The sequence below is a fragment of the Erythrolamprus reginae genome, chromosome Z, assembly GCF_031021105.1.
Source record: "Erythrolamprus reginae isolate rEryReg1 chromosome Z, rEryReg1.hap1, whole genome shotgun sequence".
NCBI lineage: Eukaryota > Metazoa > Chordata > Lepidosauria > Squamata > Dipsadidae > Erythrolamprus > Erythrolamprus reginae.
The window spans coordinates 2,086,987-2,112,781 of record NC_091963.1 but is presented as its reverse complement, the minus strand read 5'-3'; the positions used below and the strand labels follow the sequence as shown (position 1 = coordinate 2,112,781).

General features: G+C 44.7%; 1 protein-coding gene across 4 annotated transcripts in view; it reads right to left on the bottom strand.

Annotated features, from left to right (window-relative positions):
• Positions 1–25,795, bottom strand: part of SETD2 (SET domain containing 2, histone lysine methyltransferase) — a 114,885-nt gene that overhangs the window by 65,438 nt on the left and 23,652 nt on the right. For 3 of the 4 annotated variants that reach the window (XR_011556964.1, XM_070729610.1, XM_070729611.1), the window contains exons 6-11: positions 22,704–22,832; positions 20,045–20,168; positions 19,067–19,144; positions 17,914–18,011; positions 15,533–15,659; positions 8,459–8,593 (exon numbers count right to left, since the gene is read on the bottom strand). Coding sequence is in view for 3 of the 4 variants with exons in the window: in XM_070729610.1 (XP_070585711.1) it covers positions 8,459–8,593; positions 15,533–15,659; positions 17,914–18,011; positions 19,067–19,144; positions 20,045–20,168; positions 22,704–22,832 (691 nt within the window). In the remaining variant the exon portion in view is untranslated. Of the gene's footprint in view, positions 1–3,110; positions 6,574–8,458; positions 8,594–15,532; positions 15,660–17,913; positions 18,012–19,066; positions 19,145–20,044; positions 20,169–22,703; positions 22,833–25,795 lie in introns of those variants that run through there. The other variant, XM_070729609.1, reaches the window with a different exon arrangement.

The window sequence follows — 25,795 nt, the reverse complement described above, 5'->3', positions numbered from 1 at the left end:
TCAGATCGTGCAGAATGCAGCTGCGAGAGCTATCATGGGCTTCCCCAGGTATGCCCATGTCACACCAACACTCTGCAGTCTGCTTTGGTTGCCGATCAGTTTCCGGTCACAATTCAAAGTGCTGGTTATGACCTATAAAACTCTTCATGGCACCGGCCCAGAATATCTCCGGGACTGCCTTCTGCCGCACGAATCCCAGTGATTGGTTAGGTCCCACAGAGTTGGCCTTCTCCGGGTCCTGTCGACAAAATAATGTCGTCTGGCAGGACCCAGAGGAAGAGCCTTCTCTGTGGCGGCCCCGACCCTCTGAAATCAATTCCCCACGGAGATTAGGATTGCCCTCACCCGCCTTGCCTCCTTAAAACTCGCCTCTGCCGTCAGGCATGGGGAAATTGATTCCCCTGGGCCGTTTCCGTTTTATGTTTGGTTTGTCCGAGATGTATGACTGTTTTTTATATTAAGGGGTTTTAAATTGTTTTTAACTATTGAATTTGTACTGTTTTGTTGTTGTGAGCCGCTTCGAGTCTTCAGAGAGGGGTGGCATACAAATCTAATTTCTAATAATAATAATAATAATAATAATAATAATAATAATAATAATAATAATAATGAATCCATATATATTCTTCATTTAGAAAGCTGGTTTAATTCTCTGCCTTGGGTAGAGACTGGGTGTGGCTACAACTGACAAAAAAGTCACCAATGCTCAGTTATTAACTGACCGTAAGGGCAATGGGCATTGTCTTGTGCCCGATAGGGTTGTCTCTTTTCCCAACCCACACATCACCTTAAAATGTATTTTCCTGAGCTGCTTTTATAATTGCAGTGAGTCTCTAAAAATACCATCCGGTAGTTGACAAGGTCAATTCCCTGGCTTTAGTTACATTGATCTTTCCAGTGTCTGGCAGTGTTTAGCTTATTCCTTTCAATGTATATTCCCCATTGTGTGCTTGCTTACTCTCTTATAATCCTATTCTCTCCAATGAATGTAAATACAGAGGGTCCTCAACATACAAGTGTTAGTTTAGTGACTGTTCAAAGTTACCAAGGTTGTGAAAAAAGTGACATGTTTATCCCAATAGTCAAATGATCAAAAACACTTGACAGTGACTTGTATTTATGGCAGTTTCAGTGTCCGTGGGGGGGTCACATGATCCCCTTTTGTGACATTCGGACAAGCAAAGTCAATGGGGTAGCCAGAATTCATGTAATAACTGTGTTAATAATTTAACAATGGTAGCAAGAAAAGTTGTAAAGTAAGGCTAAAACTCACTTAAATGTCTCACTTAGCAACAGGAATTTTGGGGCTCAATTGTGGTCCTAAGTTGTCTACCAATACAAATTTCAATTCTCTTTTTGCTAAGCATTCCATAGGGCTGTTAAGATTTGTCCTTCTATCCACTGTTGTGACTTGAGCTCTGAAAACATTCCCTACCATTTGAGCTCATTCAGCTGTTTGGGGTCATGGTCTTCTGCCACTGCAGATTACAAGGAAATTGAAGTAAAATTGTAATTTTTGACTTTCACTTATTGATTGCCCCCTTTGCTGAAACCGCGTGCAATCCTTTAACGAGGACTTCATGTAACCTCTTAAGAAACCAACGGGACTATCCAACCAACACAGAATCACAGGCAGTGCTCACTCACTCACTGACGGCAACTGGGATTAGTGACTCCGTCACTAAATGGGAGACAAGCTTGGTTAAGTCGTGATGTTACTGTAACTGACTTACAATAAAAGTAACGGTGTTCATTATGCAAAGTTATCACATGACTGTGATTTGAAAATTCCTACTGGATCATCTACAGATTGTATTACTTGTTGGAATCCGGCAGGGGAGACGACAAAATGGTGATCATGGGGGGGTGACAGGGCACTGCGACCATCATCAATGTGTGTTAACCGCCCAAAGAAGCAATCACGTGATTGCAGTCACATTCCGATGGTGGCAAGTCCAAAGACCAGACACGAAACTCATTCTGCAGTGATGTCATAACTTCAAATGGTTGCTGAAATGAGGAAGCAAACACTGCCAATACAGATAAGTACAGTAATACCTCGTCTTACGAACCTAATTGGTTCCAGGGGGAGGTTCGTAAGATGAAAAGTTCGTAAGACGAAACATTGTTTCCCATAGGAAACAATGTAAAATCAATTAATCCGTGCAACGAAAAAAAAAACAAACGCAAAAAACGCCGCCGCCTGGCTGTCACCTTTTAAAACAGACGGGGGGGGGGCTTCTCAGCGTCCTCCTGAACCCAAACGCCAAACCCGAACTTCCGGGTTCGGCGTTCGGGAGGCCGCCAAAAAGCCCTCCGGCCTCCTGACGCCGAACCCAGAAGTTTGGCAAAAGTTCGCGTTCGGGAGGCCGCTGAGAAGCCCCGCCGCCCGGCTGTCACTTTTTAAAACAGCCGGGGGGCTTCTCGGTGGCCTGCCAAACGCCGAACCTGGAAGTTTGAGTTTGGCGTTCGGGTTCAGGAGGACACTGAGAAGCCCCCCGGCTGTTTCAAAAAGCGACAGCCAGGCGGCGGGGCTTCTCGGCGGCAGGTTCGTAAGAAGGAAAAAGTTCATAAGAAGAGGCAAACCCCGGGTTCGTATCTTGGGTTGTTCGTAAGACGAGGGGTTCGTATCATGAGGTACCACTGTATCTGTATTGATTAAGGGCTGCTTAGAAGATATTACAGATATTACATGGAATACGGTTGGAAGGGATCCTGGAGAGGTCTTCCAGTCAGACCCCCCAGCTGAAGCAGGAGACTCTGTCTATCTGGGCTCTGAGATTTTGAGCAGGGTGGGGTTTTATCCAAGAAAGGATAGCTTGGTAAATAACCCATCATTAGTATTGTGTATTGTGTATAAGGAAGGTTTAAAAAACAGTTGGTATGGCATATATTTAAGTCCATTGAGGTCTCTGAAAACTGAAGTGAAGTCTGTTTAATGCAAACAGGTAGGTTCTCATTTAGTGAGTCCAAGTCATGTGAAATTGTCTTTTTTGAGTGATTTTTGCAGCAGTTTAAGCGCGACCGTTGTATTTATAACTTGACTACAGATTTCTGTGGTCAATTTTTTTTTTTTCATAAAGTGGGCATTTTTAATAATCTTTTAAACATTTCACTTCAAAGAGCTCTTTAATTCCAACATACTTTAGCCCTAAAAAATAAACTATAATAATTTATCATCTTTCAAAAACTTTGAATCTCTTCATGACAATCTAAAAGACAACAGATGCTTTTAAAGCCATAAAACTGTAGCCACATGTTTGTATACAACTAGTCTAAATAGAAAACCAAAAGGGTTAATCTGAATCCCAAAGTATGAAAAGTTGGTTTATTACACATGTACAAAACTGGCCATTGTAATGTTGCTTTATAAAAATAAAATATTCACCATCTGGCTTTTGAAAATATAGGACCTGCAAAGATTAAACCGTTCAGAAATAAACCACAAAACCAGTCTTTTCTGAATGAAGGCAAATTTAAAGTCTTTTTGAAAATTTCAGATACAAGGTCATAGTTGAGGGCTGATAACTGTTTTATTCCAATGCCCGGAAAGCAAAAGAAGAAATAACTTCCTTTAAGAACTCACTAATTTTAGTTAGTGTTTTGTTTTCTCTTTTTGTCTTTGTATATTTCATAGTAATGGTGCAGGATTTCGTGGACTCCCTCATTCACCATTTGGAAACGTTCCACATCCGGATCCATCATTTTTAACTCTGATAAAATATTGTCAACCTCCATGAAAACACGAGCCAATCCTCTCTTGGTGAATTTTTTTCCCTTAACGTCTACCTGTTCTTCTTTTTTTCCCTCCTCCTCCACAACCTCCTTGATTGACAATTCTTCCCTCAGGTCAATTAAATCTTCATTGGAAAGCTCTCCTTCCATAGAGGCTAGCCATTTTCTCATGCCTTCAGTATCCATCTGTAAACCGAGGGTTTGCGAGAGGTCCAAAATGTTCTGGTTTATTTCGTCCAAATCTTCGTCAAGGTCAAATCCTTCGAAGTCTCTGATGAGATCCGCAAAGCGCTTCAGGCACTTCTCCCAAATTCCTTGCATGCATATCAAACCGACAGACCGCCACGCCGTGACAATCTTTTCCATGCAATGGTGGATATCATACCGTCTCCAAAACTCCACCAAGCTCTCTATGCTCCTCTCTGTCGTAGCTACCGCTTCGGTCAAGACCTCCCGTAAATAACGAGTTTTGAATGCTGTGATGGCCCCCTGGGCCATGGGGTGCAGGAGGGGGCCGGTGTTTCTGGGCAAGTAAACAACCTTCACATCTGCCGGGAGATTATCCAGAGGCGAGGGGTGTCCCGGTGCGCTGTCGAGGATCAGGAGAATCTTAAAAGGAATCCTCGCTTGCGAGCAATAATCCTTGACTTGGGGTACGAAATAAGTTGTCAACCAGGACTCAAAGAGGATGTGGGTCATCCAAATCTTCCGATCAGATTGGTAATGTAGTGGAAGGGTGTCCTTTTGGGACGCACATGGACCCTCCGATTTGTGGATCAGAAATGGCTTCAGCTTGAACCCAGTGATATTTCCGCCCAACAGCAAGGTGATTCGGTCGTGAAAGTTTTTATAGCCAAGGATGGCTTCAGTTATTCGCTGCAGGTAGGCGCACTCTGGCAATTTTTTCCAGGATAACCTGGTTGAGTTCACACTGAATATCTGTTCCGGCAGGTATTCCCCTTCCGCTAAGAAATTATCAAGCTCATCCCGGAACCCCTGGGCAGCTTCTGGGTCAAGGCCTGTGGTTTTCCCCTTGGTGGGTATGTTTTGGCAATTAAATCTTCGCTGAAACCTCAGAAACCAACCGCGGCTGGCGTCAAAGGTTTTGGCGCACACCCCACCAGCCTGCTCCTTTAGCATGGCGAAAATGTCAAGCGCCTTTTCCTGAATGCGACAGAAGCTGATTGGGTCACTCCTGCGGACATGATCCTCAATCCAAAGCACTAGCAGTTGTTCTGTCTGGTGGATGAGGCCCGTCCGGTGCCTTGTTATGGTGGTGTTCGTTTCTGTGGATCCTTTGATCACTTCTCGGATCTTCTTTCTATCCTTCAAAATTGTCCAGATGGTGGTGCGGGATAGGCCTTCTTCTTGGGCAATAAGATGCATCTTCTTGCCAGCTTCGTGCGCTTTGATTACCTTCATCTTCAAGTTGAGATCGATGGACTTCCTTTGCTTCTTGATGCTCCTTTTTACTGAAGTGGGGTTCTCTGGGTTTGTAGATACCTTGGTGTTGGGTGTGACCGGGTGGACAATGGCTTTGTTTCGTTTTGATATTATTTTGCTTGTGCCTGGTAATTCCTTCGAGGCTTCCTTGATCCTTTCTGAATCCTTCAAAATTGTAAAGATGGTGGTCTGTCCCAAGCCTTCTTCTCGGGCAATATTGGACACTTTCTTCCCACCTTCATATGCTTCTATGATCTTCATCTTCCGATCAAGATTGATAGATGTCCTACGCTTCTTGCCACTTCCAGCAGCTGAACTGGGTGTGGTAGGCCTTGTAGACAGGTTGTTTGAGGTTTGGTTTTGCGGGCATCTTGGTCTGGGAGGAGACAGGGCGGGATTTGGGTCTGTGGACACACTGGTGTGGGCTGTGGATGGGTGGACGTGGCCCTTCCGTGGTTTTGTGATAACTGTTCTTGTCCCTGGTAATTCCTTCATAGCTTCTTTGATCCTTTTCTGATCTTTCACAATTGTGATGATGGTGGTACGGGCTAGACCTTCTTCTTGAGCGATCACCTGCGCCTTCATCCCTGCTTCGTATGCTTTGATGATCTTCATCTTCAAATCAAGACTGATGGTTTTCCTAGACTTCTTGCAATTCCCTTCCGTTGAACTGGGGATCTTTGGCTTTGCAGGTGTCTGGGTGTGGGGTGTGAGTGGACCCAGGAGGCGTTTCTGTGCTTTTGTGATAATTATTCTTGTCCCTGGTAAAACCTTGAGGGCTTCTCGGATCCTTTTCTTATTCTTTAAGATGGCAGAGATGGTGTAATAGGACGGGCCTTCTTTTGCTATGACTTTCATCTTCTTCTTGGCACGGTGTGCTCTGATGGTCTTCATATTCAGGTCAAGGCTTTGAGGGAGGTCCTTTTGCTCTCCTTTGGCCCTTGGTGGCCCAATCATGGTGTCTCTGATCATTTCCTCATTAGCTGAGATGGTGGAACAGGCCAGGTCTTCTGCTGCTTCTATCGGATCCACCTTCCTGTCGGCATCGTGGGCATTGACAGTCATCATTTGACTGAGAGCAATTCTGGTCTCTTTGCTGGCACTTTCACTTGAAGTGGGGTCCTCCTCTGGCTTTGAAGACATCTTGGTATTGGGTGCAACTGTGTGTATTCCTGTCGCTGTCTTCATCTCCGGTGTTCCTTTATTCTCCTTTCTGATCCTCTGCTTGTTCTTCAAAGTGGTTGGGATGGTGGAACAGGGCGGCCTTCCTCCTTTTCCTATCACATCCATCTTCTTCCTGGCATCATGGGCACTGAGGTCTTTCATCTTCGAATTGAGGTCGACGGCCTTGCTTTGCTCCTCGCTACTTCCTTCATCTGAAGTGGGGCTCTCGTCCTTTGAAGACATCGTGGTATGGGGTACAAAGGCGCGTAAATAGTAAATAAGCAAGTGAAAATTTTAGAGCAGGTTATACGCGAGAGCGGTTTAACTAACTGCAATGACAAACTCAGGAATGGCATGGGGTTGGACTAGAAGATCTCTAAGAACCCCACCACCTCTCTTATTCTGAAATCTTAGAGAGTTTTCCTGCTTGAGCGGTGGGGGGTGGTGGTGTTGGACTAGAAGGCCTCCAAAGTCCCTTCCAATTCTGTTATTCTGTTAAGCAGATATATTGGTCGCATAGCTATTTTATTTTACAGGGAGTCCTCAACTTACGACCACAATTGGGACCAGAAATTCTGTTGCTACTGTTGCTACTAGAGACAGTTGTTTTAAGGGAGTCGTATCTGATTTTATGACCTTTTTTCTGCCATGCTGTTAGGAAAATCACCGTGGTGGTTAAATCAGCCACATGGCCCTTAGTTCTGGATTTCCGCACAGATTGCGCTTGTCTTTCGCCAGCTGGTCAGGTCACACATGGAGATCACGTGATCCCAGGATGCTGTGACCGCTGTATGTACATGCCAAGCGCCCAAATTTTAATCATGGTGATTGCAGGGATGCTGCAACAATGAGTCATAACTGAGAGGACCCACTTTCTTTAGTGCTGTCGTAACTCCAAAACAAATGGTTGGAAGCCGAGGACCACCCATATTGTCAGCGGGTTTGCAATAGGTGGCTATCTGAGGTATTTGTTAAACAGAACAGCCTTGGAAGAGGTCAAGTTGTTGTTGTTGTTGTTGTTGTTATTATTATTATTATTATTATTATTATTATTATTATTATTATTATTATTATTATTATTATTATTTTACTCTAATTGAGAAGGGAGGGAAGAGGAGCTACTAAAATAATGTTGAGTCAACTTGCAAAAAGAAACAATGACAGGAACCCTTCCTGTATCAAGGCATCAGCCCAATTTAGCCCAATTCGGCAACAGCTTTTCCAAAGGCAGAATTTACAATCTGGCACAAAATCCAGGAGATTTGGTTTAGGAAGGGAGCCAAAACACTCACAACCGATCCTTGGATGCTTCCCGAAAAATAATCGGAAGTACAGGTAGTCCTCGGCTTACAACCACAATTGAGTCCAAAATTTATGCGGCTGAGACATTTGTTAAGTGTGTTTTGCCCAATTTTATGACTTTTTCTTGCCACAGTTGTTAACAACTTATCAACTGCAGGGGATCGCGTGACCCGGGACACGTCATAAATACAAGCCAGCTGCCAAGCATCTGAATTTTGATCACATCACCAGGGGGATGCTGCAATGGTTGTCGTGTGAAAAAATGGTCATAAGTCACTTTTTTTGGTGTTGCTGTTAACTTTGAACGGTCACTAAATGAACTGTTGTAAGTCAAGGACTGCCTGTAATTTTGCAAGGGCCAGCTTTTTCATGCTTCCTCATTACACAATTCAATCAGATAAGAATTTTGTTCTGAATTCAGTGTTTCTCAACTTCAATCCCCTTGAAGAAGTGTGAACCTCAACTCCCAGAATTCTCCAGACAGCAAACTGAGACGAAGCCCATCCCTCTTATAAAGCTGGGGAATTCTGGGAGTTGAAGTCCACCCATCTTCAAAGAGTCAATGGTTGAGAGAGAAAACTTGTTCTAAACAACACAGGTAAAGATTGATTGATAGGTTTCAAAGAATGACGATAGCATCTAATTTATTTTTACTGAAAATATCTTCTCCATTTTAAATAAAGAATGAGAATCCCAACCACTTCCTACATCAATAACTCCCAATCCCCAGGCCATTAAAAATCTTATTTTTCCTTGTCTCCGAGCTTTCAATGAGCACCTCTTGATTAACCAACTCACCCAGCAGAAGACTCACCTGGATGAGCTTGAGACACGTGAGCTTTTGTTCCGGTGTCTCGATTCGCACCATCAGGCGGGACAAACTGAGGACTTGATTCTTATCGGAGAGCCCTTCGCCATTCTCCAGGAGCGCTTCTAATTCTCCATCCACCTGTGAAAAACCAAAGGAGAAAGTGGGGAGCTGGTTCCAGAGGGTCGGGGCCGCCACAGAGAAGGCTCTTCTCCTGGGTCCCGCCAAACTACATTGTTTAGTCGACGGGACCCGGAGAAGGCCAACTCTGTGGGACCTAACCGGTCGCTGGGATTCGTGCAGCACAAGGCAGTCCTAGAGATATTCTGGTCCGGTGCCATGAAGAGCTTTATAGGTCATAACCAACACTTTGAATTGTGACCGGAAATTGATCGGCAACCAATGCAGACTGCGGAGTGTTGGTGTAATATGGGCATACCTGGGGAAGCCCACGATTGCTCTCGCAGCTGCATTCTGCACAATCTGAAGTTTCCGAACACTTTTCAAAGGTAGCCCCATGTAGAGAGCATTACAGTAGTCGAGCCTCGAGGTGATGAGGGCATGAGTGACTGTGAGCAGTGACTCCCGGTCCAGGTAGGGCCACAACTGGTGCACCAGGCGAACCTGGGCAAACGCCCCCCTTGCCACAGCTGAAAGGTGTTTCTCTAATGTAAGCTGTGGGTCAAGGAGGACGCCCAAGTTGTGGACCCCCTCTGAGGGGGTCAATAATTGCTTGGGAGGCAGAACCCACAGCCACTCCGTCTTATCCGGGTTGAGTTTTGAGTCTGTTGACACCCATCCAGACCCCAACAGCCTCCAGGCACCGGCACATCACTTCCACTGCTTCGTTGACTGGACATAGGGTGGAGATGTACAACTGGGTATCATCCGCATACTGATGATACCTCACCCCATGCCCCTGGATGATCTCACCCAGCGGTTTGATGTAGATATTAAATAGTAGGGGGGAGAGGACCAACCCCTGAGGCACCCCACAAGGGAGTAACCTCGAGGTCGACCTCTGACCCCCCACTAACACCGACTGCGACCGACCGGAGAGGTAGGAGGAGAACCACTGGAGAACAATGCCTCCCACTCCCAGCCCCTCCAGCCGGTGCAGAAGGATACCATGGATGCTACGGATTGGAGCTGGAGAAGAATTCTATTCTCCAATGCCAGCAGGTGTGAGCGGCGGGTGTTGGTCGGTGGTTTGGAGCCCCAGGCTACAAGCATGCTACAACTGAGCTGGCCAGTGAGAGTGGAGGGCGAGAAGGGTAGTGCCAAAGATGCGGACTGGAATGTATTTGAACGGATTGGAGCAGGAGAAGAAAATGGGGACATTCAAAATAAAAACCTTTGCCGGCCTCTTTCCCCCTTAAAGCGTACAACTGGGGGATTCTGGGAGTGGAAGTCCTTCCCCCTTAAAGCAGGGGTCCCCAAACGTTTTACACAGGGGGCCAGTTCACTGTCCCTCAGACTGTTGGAGGGCCGTACTATAAAAAAATCCTGCAATTTTCTTAACGCCTCCCTGGGGGAGGAGGAGCCGAAGTGGAGCAAGTCTCTAACTCCTTGCCGGGTTTTCTCTTTCTCTCTCTCTCTCTTCCTCTCCCTTTCTCTCTCTCTTACTTTCTTTCTCTTTCTCCCTCTTCCTTTCTATCTCCCTCTCTCTTTTTCTCTCTTTCTTTCTTCCTTTGTCCCTCTCTTGCTTTCTTTCTCTCTTGCTTTCTCTCTCTCTCTCTCATTTTCTATCTCTCCCTCTGCCTCTCTCTTGCTTTCTTTCTTTCTCCGTCTTCCTTTCTATCTCCCTCTCTCTTTCTCTCTTTCTTTCTTCCTTTGTCCCTCTCTTGCTTTCTTTCCCTCTCTTGTTCTCTCTCTTGCTATTTTTCTCTTTCTCTCTGTCCCCCTCTCTCTTTCTTTTTTTCTCTCATTCACTTTCTCTCTCTTGTTTTTTCTCTCTCTCTATTCTCTCTCTCTTGCTATCTCTTTCTTTCTCTTTCTTTCTTTCTCTATCCCTCTCTTGCTTTCTTTCTCTCTCTCTCTCTTTCTCTCGTTTTCTTTCCCTTGCTTTCTTTCTCTCTTACTATCTCTCTCTCTACCCTCCTCTTTCCCTCTTTCTCTGTTTCTTTTTATCTCACTGTCTGTTGCTCTCTCTCTCTCTCTTCTTCTATCTTTCTCTCTCTTCCTTTCTTCTCTGCGGAGGCCAGCAAAGGTTTTTCTTATTTTGAATGTCCCTTTCATGCTTTTTAATTTCCTCTGAAACTACCCTTTCTGTTGGCCACTCTCACTGATTGACTCAGTTGTAGTCTGGGGCTCCAGTTCGAGCTTTTCTTCTCCTACTCCATTCCGTTCAAATCCGTTCCAGTCCGCGTCTTTGGCACTACCTTTCCCACCAGCCACTCTCACTGGCCAGCTCAGTTGTAGCCTGGTTGTAGCCTAAGGCTCCCGTCTCAAACGCTGAACCTCTGCTGCCAAACCCCCGACCAACACCCGCCGCCTAGAGTTCTTATTCTTGGCAGCCAGTTCGGGCTTTTCTTCTCCAGCTCCAATCCATAGCATCTGTAGCTCCCCATCCCCCTGCCAGCCCGCACCGGCATATCCATGGCGGGCGGGGGCGGCTCCCTTTCCTTCTCCCACCGCCGGTGCCTCCCACCAAGCCGGTGGCTGGCGCACGGGTTCCTCCGGCAGGAGCTGCCCTGCCCGAGGAACCCGCAGCGCTAGCCGCTGGCGGTAGACATAGAAGGAAAGGGAGCCGGGGCCGCCTCAGATGTGCCAGGGCCGAGCTATGGATGCTACGGATTGGAACTGGAGAAGAAAAGCCCAAACTGGCTGCCAAGAATAAGAATTCTACTCTCCAACGCCGGCATGTGTCGGTGGTTTGGCAGCAGAGGTTCAACGTTTGAGATGAGAGCCCCAGGCTACAAGCAGGCTACAATTGAGCTGGCCAGTGAGAGTGGACGGCGAGAAAGGTAGTGCCAAAGACACGGACTGGAATGGATTTGAACGGATTGGAGCAGGAGAAGAAACATAGAAACATAGAAGACTGATGGCAGAAAAAGACATCATGATCCATCTAGTCTGCCCTTATACTATTTCCTGTATTTTATCTTAGGATGGATATATGTTTATCCCAGGCATGTTTACATTCAGTTACTGTGGATTGACCAACCACGTCTGCTGGAAGTTTATTCCAAGGATCTACTACTCTTTCAGCAAAATAATATTTTCTCATGTTGCTTCTGATCTTTCCCCCAACTAACTTCAGATTGTGCCCCCTTGTTCTTGTGTTCACTTTCCTATTAAAAACACTTCCCTCCTGGACCCTATTTAACCCTTTAATATATTTAAATGTTTCGATCATGTCCCCCCTTTTCCTTCTGTCTTCCAGACTATACAGATTGAGTTCATTAAGTCTTTCCTGATACGTTTTATGCTTAAGACCTTCCACCATTCTTGTAGCCCGTCTTTGGACCCGTTCACTTTTGTCAATATCGTTTTGTAGGTGAGGTCTCCAGAACAGAACACAGTATTCCAAATGTGGTCTCACCAGCACTCTATATAGCGGGATCATAATCTCCCTCTTCCTGCTTGCTATACCTCTAGTTATGCAGCCAAGCATCCTACTTGCTTTCTCTACCGCCTGACTGCACTGTTCATCCATTTTGAGACTGTCAGAAATCACTACGCCTAAATCCTTTTCTTCTGAAGTTTTTGCTAACACAGAACTGCCAATACAATACTCAGATTGAGGATTCCTTTTCCCCAAGTGCATTATTTTACATTTGGAAACATTAAACTGCAGTTTCCATTGCTTTGACCATTTATCTAGTAAAGCTAAATCATTTACCATATTACGGACATCTCCAGGAATATCAACCCTATTGCACACTTTAGAGTCATCGGCAAATAGGCAAACCTTCCCTACCAAACCTTCCCCTATGTCACTCACAAACATATTAAAAAGAATAGGACCCAGAACAGACCCTTGTGGCACCCCGCTTATAACCTGACCCTGCTCAGAATACTCGCCATTCACAACAACCCTCTGGTGTCTATGCTTCAGCCAGCTGCAAATCCATTGAACTATCCAGGGATTAAGTCCAATCTTCACTAATTTATCTATCAGCTCTTTATGTGGAACTGTTTCAAAGGCTTTGCTGAAGTCCAGGTAGGCAATATCCACAGCACCACCTTCATCCAACACCTTTGTGACATAGTCAAAGAAATCAATGAAATTAGTCTGACATGATTTGCCTTCAGTAAAGCCATGCTGATTTGGGTCCAATAAGTTATTGTTTTTTAGTTGCTGATTTATCCTCTTTTTGAGTAGTCTCCATCATTTTAACTACAACTGATGTCAAGCTAACTAGCCTGTAGTTTCCAGCTTCTTCTCTACTGCCCTTCTTGTGGATAGGCACAACACTGGCCATTCTCCAATCCTCAGGAACATCTCCTGTTAACAGGGATTGATTAAACAAATCAGTCAGGGGGGTAGCAATGACAGATCTGAGTTCTTTAAGAACTCTGGGGTGGATGCCATCTGGACCCATTGCCTTGTTTATCTTTAATCGTTCAAGTTCTTCTAAGACATCGGCTTCTAAGATCACTGGAGATGAATCCATACAGCTGGAAGCAATGCTATATCCCTCTATAGTATTATTTTGTAAGGTGTCTTTTGAGAAAACTGAACAGAAGTAGCTATTGAAATGTTCAGCGTTCTCCTTATTCCCATTAATGCATGTATTATTCCCGGTACTAAGCTTCGTGATGCCGCAATTTTTCTTCTTCCTATCATTAATATATCTGAAGAAGGTTTTATCCCCCTTCTTTACAGATTTGGCAATTTCTTCCTCTTTTGAGGCTTTAGCAGCATATATTATCTGTTTCCCCTCCTTCTGTCTCATTTTATACACCTCTCTATCAACTATACTTCCAGACTCTTTATACCTCCTATAGGCAGCCTTTTTTTCATTAACCATAGCCCTTACATCATTGCTAAACCATAGCAGTTTCTTCTTCCTTTTACCTTTAGTTATTTGTCTTACATATAGTCCAGTGGCTTTTAAGATGGCCTTTTTTAATACAGTCCACTGGGTGCTTGCTCCTGCCATTTTATCCCTCCCCTTTAATTCATTATTTAAATAATCCCCCATTGCATTAAAATTTGTTTTTCTGAAATCCAATACTTTGGTTGCAGTATAGGATTGCTCACAATCAGTTTTTACATCAAACCACAAACATAGATGGTCACTGCAACCTAAATTTTCTCCCACCTTGACCTCTGAAACCCAATTCCCATTCGTAAAAACTAAATCTAGAATATTCTCCCCTCTAGTTGGTGTCTTAACCAGCTGTGCCAGAGCTGCTCCTGTAAAGGCCTCTACTATATTCTTACTTTTGCATGTAAGGGCACTGGGGATATTCCAGTCAACATCAGGCATGTTGAAATCACCCATAACCACAATATCTCCCTTTACTGCCATTTGGGTAATTTCATCCACCATCTTGTTGTCATATTCCTCAGATTGCCCTGGAGGCCTATAGATCACCCCAATTCTAATGACAGAACCTTCTTTATTTTGCATGCAAATCCAGAGAGTCTCCAGATCTTTACATGTATTTTGAATTAGTGTTGTTTTTACACTTTCTTTAACATAAATGGCTACTCCACCTCCCTTTCTCTCTATTCTATCCTTCCTATACAGTGTATATTCTGGTATGGATATTTCCCATTCATTAGAATCCTTAAACCATGTCTCAGTTATGGCAACCAGATCCAAATTATCTCTAGATATTATGGCCATTAACTCACAGAGCTTGTTGCACCTCTGAGAAAGTCACTGAATCAGTTATTTTACCCAGCTCCACACTTAGACATTGAAAATCTCTTTTTACTATATTAACATTTCTTTGGGACAAATCATTTGTGCCAAGATGCACCACCACATCAACGTTATTACCTTTACTCACAGCCTTGACAATATTTGTAATCCGCCTCCTGTCCCTGCTGGCAGTGGCCCCTGGGAGATACCTCATCACCTTCACCCCACCAGAAAATGGAGACATTCAAAATAAAAACCTTTGCCGGCCTCCGCACTTTCGTCACTCCATGCCCCCAACTCCAACGCTCGGCTCCCTTGCGTGGCCTTGGAAAAGGCTGCGCGTGTGCGTGTGTAATATCTCGTGCGCTGCCGCGGGCCAGATAAATAGCCTCAGCAGGCCGCATGCATCCCGCGGGCCGTAGTTTGGGGACCACTGTCTTAAAGCATGTCATCTGTGGGATTCTGGCAGTGCAAGTCCTTTCCCCTTAAAGCGTAAACTGGGGGATTCCGAGAGTTAAAGTCCATCCCTTTCAAAGCATGGCAGCTGGGGGGGGGGGAGTTTCTGGGAGTTGAAGCCCACTCCTCTTAAAAGCATGCCACCTGGGAAATTCTGGAAGTCCTTCCCGCTTAAAGCAGGTCACCTGGGGGATTCTGGCTATTGAAGTCCACCCCTCGTAAAGCATTGTGGCTGGGGATTCTGGGAATGGAAGCCTTTTCCCCTTAAAGCATCCTGGCTGGTTGATTCTGGGAGTTGAAGCTCACCCCTCTTAAAACCTGCTGGCTGGGGGATTCTGGGAGTTGCAGTCCATCTCTCTTAAAGCATCATGGCTGGGGAATTATGAAATTTGGAGTTCGGTCCTGTTAATGTGACCATGGTTCTAAAGCTGCACCATGTTGTTTTTTACAGCAGCAGCAGCCAGAGAGATAAAGATCCACACTTACACAAGGAATAGCAAGGGAGAAAGCATCACAGTGAACTAACAAACCCACTAACTATCCCAATGTAACAATTAGGCTTTAGGGCTCTCGTACATGTGGAGGGCAGCAGCACAAAAGAACTCCAAAGCCACCCAATAGGAACAGAGATCTTAAGTGCTGTACTAAACACCTCAGTCCTCTCTTGGGGCAAGAAAGAGGGTGACAGCAGGAAAGTCGTTCGCAGCCTTGTGGAATAGTGATAGAGATAGAGGTCCAGGGGCTTCCAAAGCCATCAGGCGAGTGGCCCGCCCTTTGAAAAGAACCACCCTGCTTCAATGCTTACCGAGTCTTTTTTACGTGACCGCTCTTTTTTCATTTTGCCTCCCGCAGCACGAATGCTGACCCGGTTCTCTCCACCCAAGTAACCCCGACAGTTGGTGGAGCCACAGAAACATTTCTGGGCTTCTTTGCTGTTGGAAACACACATCACAATAGTGAGGGATTGAAACAGGCTCCATCTCTTCTTTTATCTCTCCCCATTTCTCCATCCATCTGAATACGATTCTAGCTACCGTATTTTTAGAGTATAAGATGCACCTCCCCACCCAAAAGAGGATGGAAATGTTGGTGTGCCTTATACACTGAATACAGCCATTTTTGGCTTCCTGAAGCCCTGCCCCTCCATCCCACTTCTGTGAAAAATTGGCCTGTTATTTGCAAAAATGGGGTGTGCAGAAGGTTTGGGAGGTCTGCTGAGTGCTCCTGGGGGAAGGCAAATATGCCCCCATTTTTGCAAAAAAGAAAAAAAAAAGGTGTGTGTGTGAAAAGCAGGCCATTTTTTGCTAATAATATGGGGGCACCTTTGCCTTCCCTCAGTCACCTTGAACTTTCTGCAGTTTTCTCAGACTTCTGCACACCCATTTTTGCAAAAAAGTGTGAAAAAAGGGCCATTTTTTACAAAAACAGGGCCCAAGAGCATCCTGCAGACTTCCCAGACCATCTGCAGGCCCCATTTTCACAAAACAGGTGAAAAACAGGCCCCTTTTAAAGAAAAATGGAGCACGAAGAGGGTTTGGGAGGCAGAGAACTTCTGGGGTGGACAAATTTTTTTTCTTTACTTCTTTGAAATCTTGGTGCGTCTTACACATCGGGGTGTCTCACAGTCCAAAAAATACAGTACTGTATATTTATATCGATCCAGCCATCCAACCTGTGTGGATGTTTGTCTACCCACCTACCCATTAATCTCTGTCTCTCTCTCCCACCCTCCCTCCATCAATCCACAATTTTTAAATGAATGCCTGTAGTTGTTAAATTACAAGTGAAGTGAATCTGGCTTCCCCATTTACTTTGTATTTATGACAACATAAATACAGAGTATAAATCAAATTTACGTCTGTTTTTGTAGATATTAAAACAAGCCTTAGTTACCAAAACACAATTCAAAAAAGTGTCTTGTGAAACAATCCCATGAAAGGGAAGTGTTCAGAACAGCTTGTCATATGAATACTAAAGAACATTAACCCTGAATTACAACATCTTCAACATCATTTAGACCAGCGGTTACCAGTTGGTGGTCTGTGATAAAAATGTTGGTGGTATTTGCATTTTTTATATTGCACTAAATCAGGGGTCCTTTAACGACGGCCCCCGGTAGGGATATGTGCAGTGAAAGCTTGTGTTGCTGCAGAGAATGTCCCCCCCCTTTGGGGTCTTTTTGTGTGGGCCAGAGGGGGGAAGAAATTCTGATTTGCCCTCTGCTTCGTCCTCCTGGTGTGGGGCTTTGGGCGAAGTCCGGAGGGAAGCTTTGCTGGTGTCAAAGGGCCGAAGGACCTTGTTCCAGTGGGACTGCACTATGGCCTGGAACTGGCTGACCATCTCAGCTCACTCGGCCTCCAGGCACTGCACTCCCACAGGTCTTCCCTCTGCTTGGAAAGCCTATGCTCCTAGTCCTTAGTGAGGTGACCCTTCTTCTCAGCCAGATCCAATTTGAACTGAGCCAGCTGTTTTGCCAACTTTTTCTCGTGGTGGCTGCTCAGCTCCAACAAATGCTCCTTTTGGGGCCATAAGGAGCCCGGGCAGGCAGGGAAGGAGCGAGTAGAGGCTGTGGAGGCACCCCTTGATGTGAGTGACGTGGAGTTGGCCACACCTACCCAGTCATATGACTACCTAGCTACACCTATCCAGCTGGTCACTAGGCAGACATTCGTTACTGGTCCTGCAGTCCACGGGATTAAAAATTATGAATTTAGTGGTTCCTGAGGTCCGAAAGGTTGGTGACCTGATTTAGAGAACACCATGTACTATGCTTGGTTTCTTATTCTCACATTCCAGATAGTCACTACAACTATTCAAATTTTAAGAGGACAACTGACTTCCTCCTCCCTCCCTTCCTCCTGTCTCCCCTCCCTTTTCCTTCCGTCTCCCTTCCCTTCCTTCCTCCTCTTTCCTTACTTACCTCCCGTCTCCCTTTCCTTCCGCCCTCTCATCCAACCAACTCCCTTCCCCTTCCCTCCTTCCTTCTCTCCCTCCTTTAAAAAGAGATTTTACAAGAAGATAGAAAGACCAGATTTTTCAAACTAACCAGCAGCACTCTCAAATATATTACAGAGTTCAATTTTTTCTCTGCAAGAATGTTGGAATGTTTTCAAGATGAGGACCTGGAAAATACTACAGCTCTTCCTGCAGCAAATAAATGGGATGAAATCCGGAAGCAGCACCTACCCATATCGCTGGAACTGGTAGTCGAAGGTTAGCTCAGAGCCAGAAGTTACTAGCTTGGTGGTGAAAAAACCCACCCTCAACTGGCCATTCACTGTCCACTAAAACAGAGGAAGGGGGTGGGGAGGAGGACAAAAAGAGGACATATAGAATCAAACTGCAACTTTATAACTGCAGCAATTTTTAAAGTGTGCTAGAAATCATGGTTGCTTTGAAATAGTTTCATACTGCCAAAAGATTTATTTATTATGTTTATTTAATCCGACTTCCATGCCACCCAATCCCAATGCGACTCAAATACAGTGATACCTTGTCTTACAACGCCTCGTCATACAAACTTTTCGAGATACAAACCTGGGGTTTAAGATTTTTTTGCCTCTTCTTACAAACTATTTTCACCTTACAAACCCACCGCCACCGCTGGGATGCCCCACCTCTGGACTTCTGTTGCCAGTGAAGCACCCGTTTTTGCGCTGCTGGGATTCCCCTGAGGCTCCTCTCCATGTTTTTGTGGTGATGCAGGGGAATCCCAGCAACACACAAACGGGCGCTTCGCTGGCAATGGAAGTGCGGAGGTGGGGTTTCCCAGCAAGGGGAAATCGCAGCATCGCAAAAACACAGAGGTCCGGAGGTGGGGTTTTGAGGACTTCAGTGTTTTTGCGATGCTGCAATTTCACTGATGCTCCCTTCGCTGGGAATGCTGGGATTTCCCTGCAGCATCGCAAAAACACAGAAGTCTGGAGGTGGGATTTCCCATGGAGGGGAGCCTCAGGGAAATCCCAGCAGCGCAAAAACAGACGCTTCGGCTAGCAAAAGGGGTGAATTTTGGGCTTGCATGCATTAATTGCTTTTCCATTGATTCCTATGGGAAACATTGTTTTGTCTTACAAACCTCGTCCTGGAACCAATTAAGTTTGTAAGACAAGGTATCACTGTATATGTTTATATGAACTAAGGCACTGTCACACCCCAAAAATGGGCAGCAGGACAACACATCACCACTGGAACTTAAAATCCAGGTTGTGAGTTGAGGTTGGTCAGGTACTTTCATTTTTCTCGAAAGTGTCAGTGAGTGCGTGGGTGGGTGGGTAGAAAAGCAAAATTGTGCCCTTTGGATGTTTGGATGCGGTGCCCACATCCTTGTTCCACGACTTACCTTCTGGGTCTCACAATTTGGTTCACAGCTGTGGTTCATGAAACGAGAGCAGTTCCCTTTTTGCGTGGCGTCGATTATCTGAAAAGGGAAAGGAAATCGCTACAGAGCCAGTGCTCGTTTTAAGGACCACTTCTTCCGTGACCGTTCAAAGTTACGATGGAGCCGAAGAAGTGGGACTGATGGCTGATTCGTGGCCTTTCCTGCTGGTTTCCTTCAAGCAAAGCCAGCGGGAAATTGCAAGTCTCAGTCACGAGATGTCCTCGCTTAAGAACCACGCAGGTTTTGTTTAACAACGGCAACAACTGGAAATCCTGGAACTCCTGCCATGAGTCACGTGACATCACATTTTTATGACAGCGTCGCTTGGTGAGGAGTATCTCCAAATTATTGTGGTTAAACAAGGACTACCTGCGCCTCTTTAAAAAAAAAAGGGGATAAAAAAAATGAACAAAACATACAAAAACACACACAGGTATGCGAGCTACTTTGCTGGTTCCATTGTAAAAAAACAGCAGCTACTGCTACTCTCCAGAAGTTCTCTATAAATGTAGGCCTCGCTTTATGACCTTAATAGAATTTCCATTGCTAGAATTTCCATCGCAATGGACCCACAGGCACTGCAAGCCATAGATAACACACAATACGAAGTCTCCGAGCCTACACAATTAGAAGTACTTGGGGGAAACTGCCATAAATACAAGCCAGTTGCCAAGCACTCAAATTTTGATTGCCTGACAATGTGTGAATGTAGAGGCGGTTGCAAGTGCGAGGACTGGTTACATCACTGTTTTTGGAGCTGTTGTAACTTTGAACGGTCACTAAGGCGTGGTAAGGTGAGGGCAGCATGTACAAAATTAACTAAAGTAAAATACATAACAGGAACCATTGTGACTGCAAACTGTCACTAAGTGAATGGTCATAAGTCGAGAGTGATTTATAGCAAGTTATCTGCTATACTTTTTTACAATGAATGCTCACCTCGTCGTTTTTCAAGGCCATGAAATAATAATGGATGTTTTTGCTTCGGGCATATTCCTTCACTCGAGTTTTGAATTCTTTATGATCCAAGACTTCTCCACAGTATTCGAGGACAAAGGTGTTACTAAACAAGACAAAAGCAAGACAAGATGATGATGAACAATAGGTAAACATGCACAACTGTACACAGCAATACTAGTATGTTTGTATGCATGTATCTAATCTATCTATCCATCCATGTTCCATCTATCAATATCCATTTCTATCATTCTAATCTGCCCATCTCCAATCCATCTCTAGCCTATCTAAATCTGTCTATGTACCTAGCTACCTATCTTTTGAGAGCAGGCATCAAATTTTCAATGTGTTTGAAATTGTCACTTTATTGAAATTGTCAATTTTTACACATCCCTAGCCAATTTACTGCCTTCAAGTGAATCACAGCTCCACATTTCTCCCAGTACAGGTGATCCTTGCCTTATGGCCACAATTGAGTCCCAAACTTCCATTGCTAAGCAAGGCAGTTGTGAAGTGAGTTTTGCCTCTTTTTAAGACTTTTTACCACCCTTGTTAAGTGAATCACTGCAGTTGTTAAGTTACATGGTTGTTAAGTGAATCTGGCTATCCCCCATTGACTGTGCTTGTCAGAAGATCGCAAGACGGGATCATTACAAAAGTCATAAACACAAATCAGTTGCCAAGCGTCCAAATTTTGATCACATGACTATGCAATGGTCCTTAAGTGTGAAAAACGGTCACATCTTTTTTCCCCCCAGTGCTGCTGTAACCTCAGGCCATTATTGAGTGAATGGTTGTTATGTTGAGGGCTATCTTTACCCAATACTGAGGCCAAGGTGGCACAGTGGGTAGAGTGCTGTATTGCAGGCCACTGAAGCTGACTGTAGATCTGTAGGCCAGCGGTTCAAATCTCACCACCGGCTCAAGGTTGACTCAGCCTTCCCTCCTTCCGAGGTGGGTGAAATGAGGACCCGGATTGTGGGGGCAATAGGCTGGCTCTGTTAAAAAGTGCTGTTGCTAACGTGTTATAAGCTGCCCTGAGTCTAAGGAGAAGGGCGGTATAAGAAAAAATCAAATGAATGAATAAATATACTATCTTTCTTCTTGAGAATATGATGGGGGCAGAAGATTTGAAGATTTTTCACTTTAATCTTATTAATGCCTGGTTTTAATAATTATCAGGGTGGGGAGAAGAGGCTTGGAATGGTTGCAGAAGTCTCACCATGGTGTCTTCTTCATGGCTGGTCTAAGGCAAGTATTGGCAACCCACAGTTCCGGATCCGCATGCAGCTCTTTCGCCCCTCTGCTGCGGCTCCATCTGGGGAACCCACGCCGGCTGGCCCTACCCCTCGCCCTCCCAGTCACTCCTCCCTTGGCCTGAGAAGGCAAGGGTGATGGTGGGGCATGGAGACTCACGCCACATTCCAGAGCAGGAGCGAGAGATTTCCTCCACTTTCTGCACTCCCACCCCACACTGAAGTGTACCGAACAGGCTGGGGATTCCCTCCCTGATAAGCAGCTCCGCTGAGATTAAACACTGCCAAGAGCAGCTCCAAACGTTTGGCTTGAGCATCCCTGCCGGCTCCACCCCACCTGCCATGGTGCCTGCCTCCAGATGGCTGAGCCCACCCTCTCGGAGCAGGTGGAAGGGCGCCCATCCGCCAAGCCTCCCTCCACTTTGGAAGGTGCTGCACCGCCGCCTCGTCAGCTGACAGGGAGCGCTGTGGCACCAGCTACTTCCTGAGCCTGTGTGAAGAGATCCTTCCAGGGCCGGAGGAACCCTTTGGCAGTGCCTCTGCACATGCGCGGAAGCAAAAAATTGGCAAAACCCGCCAAACTCACTTGCGCACATGTCCTCATGTGAGATTTGGCTTCCGGTGCATGCGGCGAAGCCGAATCTTGCGCCAACGTGCACACATATGGCGGTCGGGTGGAGCTGCGCGTGCAGCTCCATTTTTGCTACCAGGACGGTGGTCCTCCACTGTTCTCATAGCAACCCAATACTGGTTGGGAGTGACTTTAAGCTGGCCCCACCCACGCAGGTTTTGTGGCTCCCTGTGTTTCCTTTTCCGTGTTTGAGGTTGCAGACCCCTGGTCTAGTGGTGGAGGTACTAGGCTAGGAAGCAGGAGGTGGCAAGTTCTAGTCCCACCTCAAGACTTTGAAAGCCCACGGGGTAACTCTGGCGAATCACTAGGAGACAGTAAGTTCTAGTGCCACCTGACATATCTAAATCAATTGGGTGACTGAATCAATCACCAAGGGATGGTGAGGTCTAATACAGTCTTAGGCTGGGTGATTTGGGGCCAATGACCAGGTGACAAGGAGTTCTAGAACCACCTTAGGTAACTTTCAGCCCAATCCCTTCTCTCAGCAAACCCACATCACAGAGTTGATGTTCTGGGGGGAAGAGGAAGAGGAAGCTGTGTTGTATACGTTCACCCTCATTTGTAAGAATAACAAAGGTGTGATAGAAAACACCCATAAAAGCATTAAACCCCCCCACCCCCCCCCACAATTCATGGAATCACGAAGAGACGTGTGTGGCTAAGGATCCAGCCCAGGACTTCAGAGCAGGGACAGTTCCCTTTCTGCAAGATTTTCTGGGCTTCTCCAAAGCGAGGGCCGTCGGTGGAGACTTACGAAGGAAGGTCCTTGGCTGCTCTGAGCCCCCAGCCCTTCTTCTCCGTCAGGATGACTTCCACGTCTGCGTGCTGCTTCCTCTGAAACCGCCGATTTGAACAATTCTCTCCGTTGGGACACCTGGAGGAACTGAGGACAAGACACTGCAAGTTGAGCAGGCGCACGGGAACACTGGTAAAATCCATTTTTCCCCCTACTACCAGTTCTGTGGGCATGGCTTGGTGGGCGTAGCAGGGGAAGGATACTGCAAACTCAAACACCCCCCCCACCCCCCACTCCTGGGGCCAGGCAGAAGTGGTATTTGCCGGTTCTCCAAACTATTTGAAATTTCCCTGACTGGTTCTCCAGAACTTGTCAGAACCTGCTGGATTTCACCCCTGGGTGGGACCCATATGCAGATTGGCTCCGTGGCATATATTCCCAATTATATCTACCCAACCCAACTAGCAGAGAAGCAGGAGATGTTATAATCCCTTTTCTAAAGGAGGTCCATCTGGTGGGGCACAGAAGAAAGGCCTTCTACGTGGTGGCTCCCTCCCTGTTGCTTTTTAAAAAAATAAGTTTTTATTCACAAATAGAAAAACAATACAATTCAAAAAGAATAGCAAACGACTATTACAAACATGTAATTAAGAGAAAGAAAAGAATGGGTAGGGAGAAGGAAAGAAAAGGAAAAACCTAGAAAAAGAAAAGAAAGAGAAACAAGAAAGATGGACAGAGAGAGAAAAAGAGAGAAACGAAAATAGAAGAAACAGAAAAAGAAAATAGAAAAAGAAAGGAAAATGGTTACATAGCACATCATTTCCATTTTGTTTGCATTCCTGGTGAATCAAAAAGCAAACTCTATATATCTCCTTATTGCTTTATCTAATCCATATATCAATTGTTTGCATTTTTATTGTGTTATTTATAGTTATCAATTATATCCATATATTATTTACTTGTTTATTAGTTATTTCTTGGTTTCAAGCCATTCATAAAGATTTTCCCAAATTGGGTAAAAGTCTTTCTCTTGTTTATTTTGTAGTTCAAAAGTGAGCCTGGACATTTCAGCGCAATCCATGAGTTTGTTTATAATCATATTATCTGTTGGGAGGTTATTATCTTTCCACATTTGTGCATATGCTAATCTCGCTGCAGTTATAATATGGATGATCAGGTAGTATTTTGATTTTACATATTGCCCTCTAACAAGCCCTAGAAGATAGGTCTCAGGTTTTAATTCTGAATCAAATTGCAGTATATCTTTTATCCATCCTTTAATTTTCAGCCAATAATTACGTACCTTTTTTACATTTCCAGTATATGGGATCTATATTAGGATAGATCTTAGCCCACCTGGCGGGAGCATAATGCCATCAGTAAACATCTATAAGAGGTTTTCCTTATACGATACCGATTATAGTTTTCTTTCCACAGTTTTGTCCATTCTTCTAAGTGAATTGGATACCCAAAATTCTTCATCCATGCCAACATGCTGTCTTTTACTGTTTCTTCTAAGTTATCAAATTTTATTAAATAATTATACATTTTTGTTATGAATTTTGTGGGTGGGCCTAATAAAATGTTATCTATTATATTTAATTTAGGGCTAATTCCATATTCTTCACAATCAATTTTCTATCTGTTTTGAAGTTGCATATATGGAAACCAATCTATATGTTTCCCTTCAGCTTCTAAAGTTTGTCTAGATTTAAGCTTACCGTCCTCATCTAACAGTTCATCATATCATATCACTTGAGTATTTCCTAGGACATTTGGGTATATCAAGGCTTCCATGGTGGATAACCACCTTGGTATTTCTATAAAGTGTTTATTTTTGATTTTCCTCCAAATAAATAGTAAGGCACCTCTTATTGTGTGTTGTTGAAATTGTGTGTGTTTAATATTCTTTTTTCCCCCAAAGGTGGGCATGTCATCCTTCTTGTAGATTATAACCTTCTAGTTTGAGAATTCTTTGATTATTTAGTGTCATCCAATCCTTAATCCATAAGAGGCTGGTTGAATAGTAGTACTATTACTATTAGTAGTAATAATAGTATTGCTACTGTCACTACTATTCACCCTCCCTGTTGCTTGAAGGACCCTCTTTCCCCAGTTAAATTCATTTGACCCTCCAGAGAAGGGAGGCAGGAGATGTTATGGGTTCACTCTGTTAAGGAGGTCCATCTAGTGGGGCCCAGAATGATCTTCTCCATGTTATTTGAAGGATCATCTTTGCTCAGCTACATCTACCCGACCCACCAGAACAAGGAGGCAGAGATGTTATGGTCCCCTCTCTAAAGGAGGTCCATCTAATGGGGCTCAGAAGAAGGGCCTTCTCTTTGGTGGCTCCTTCCCTGTGGAACATTATCCCTACAGAGATGAGATTGGCCTTATTTTGACCCTTGGGCAAGATCCTTTTTTCTTAGAAAGTTATCGCTGAACATAAAGGGGGGGGGGGAGGAAGGCAAGAGCCAAATGAATAAAAACTGGAGAAATGGTTTAATCTATCAATACAGGTAGGGCCTTGATTTATGACTGATCGCTTAGATAGACCTCCCCAGGCCTGCTTAGAGCCCTGGGCATATGGTGACCCGATTAATGTCCAGCATGGAATTGACACCTTGTCCCACATTCTAGATAAAATACTAACAGGACAAGAAGATAAATTAATCACAAATATATATCAATATATGTTAGAATTTGATAGGACAGAGGACATCGTCAAAGACCCCATGATTGTGTGGGCCAAGAATGTTCAACATAATATACACTTAGCAGAGTGGGAGAAATCATGGAATAATATTTGTAAAATCACACTATAGAGAAAAAATTTATTATAAGTGATTTATTTATTTATTTATTATAAAATTCTTTTATAGGTGGTATATGCCTCCCCTAAGACTTGCAAAGATCTATCCAAAACTAAGACACTTGTTGGAAATGTAAGAAACAGTCAGGCACCTTTTTTCATATGTGGTGGTCCTGTCCTAAAATCCAAAGTATATGGAAAATTACTTATACATGGAGGAGGAAATTGAACATGCCCCAGAAAGCATGCTTTTAGGAATTTAGGAATGATATTATTCTAGGCAAAAGATCTATCTTAT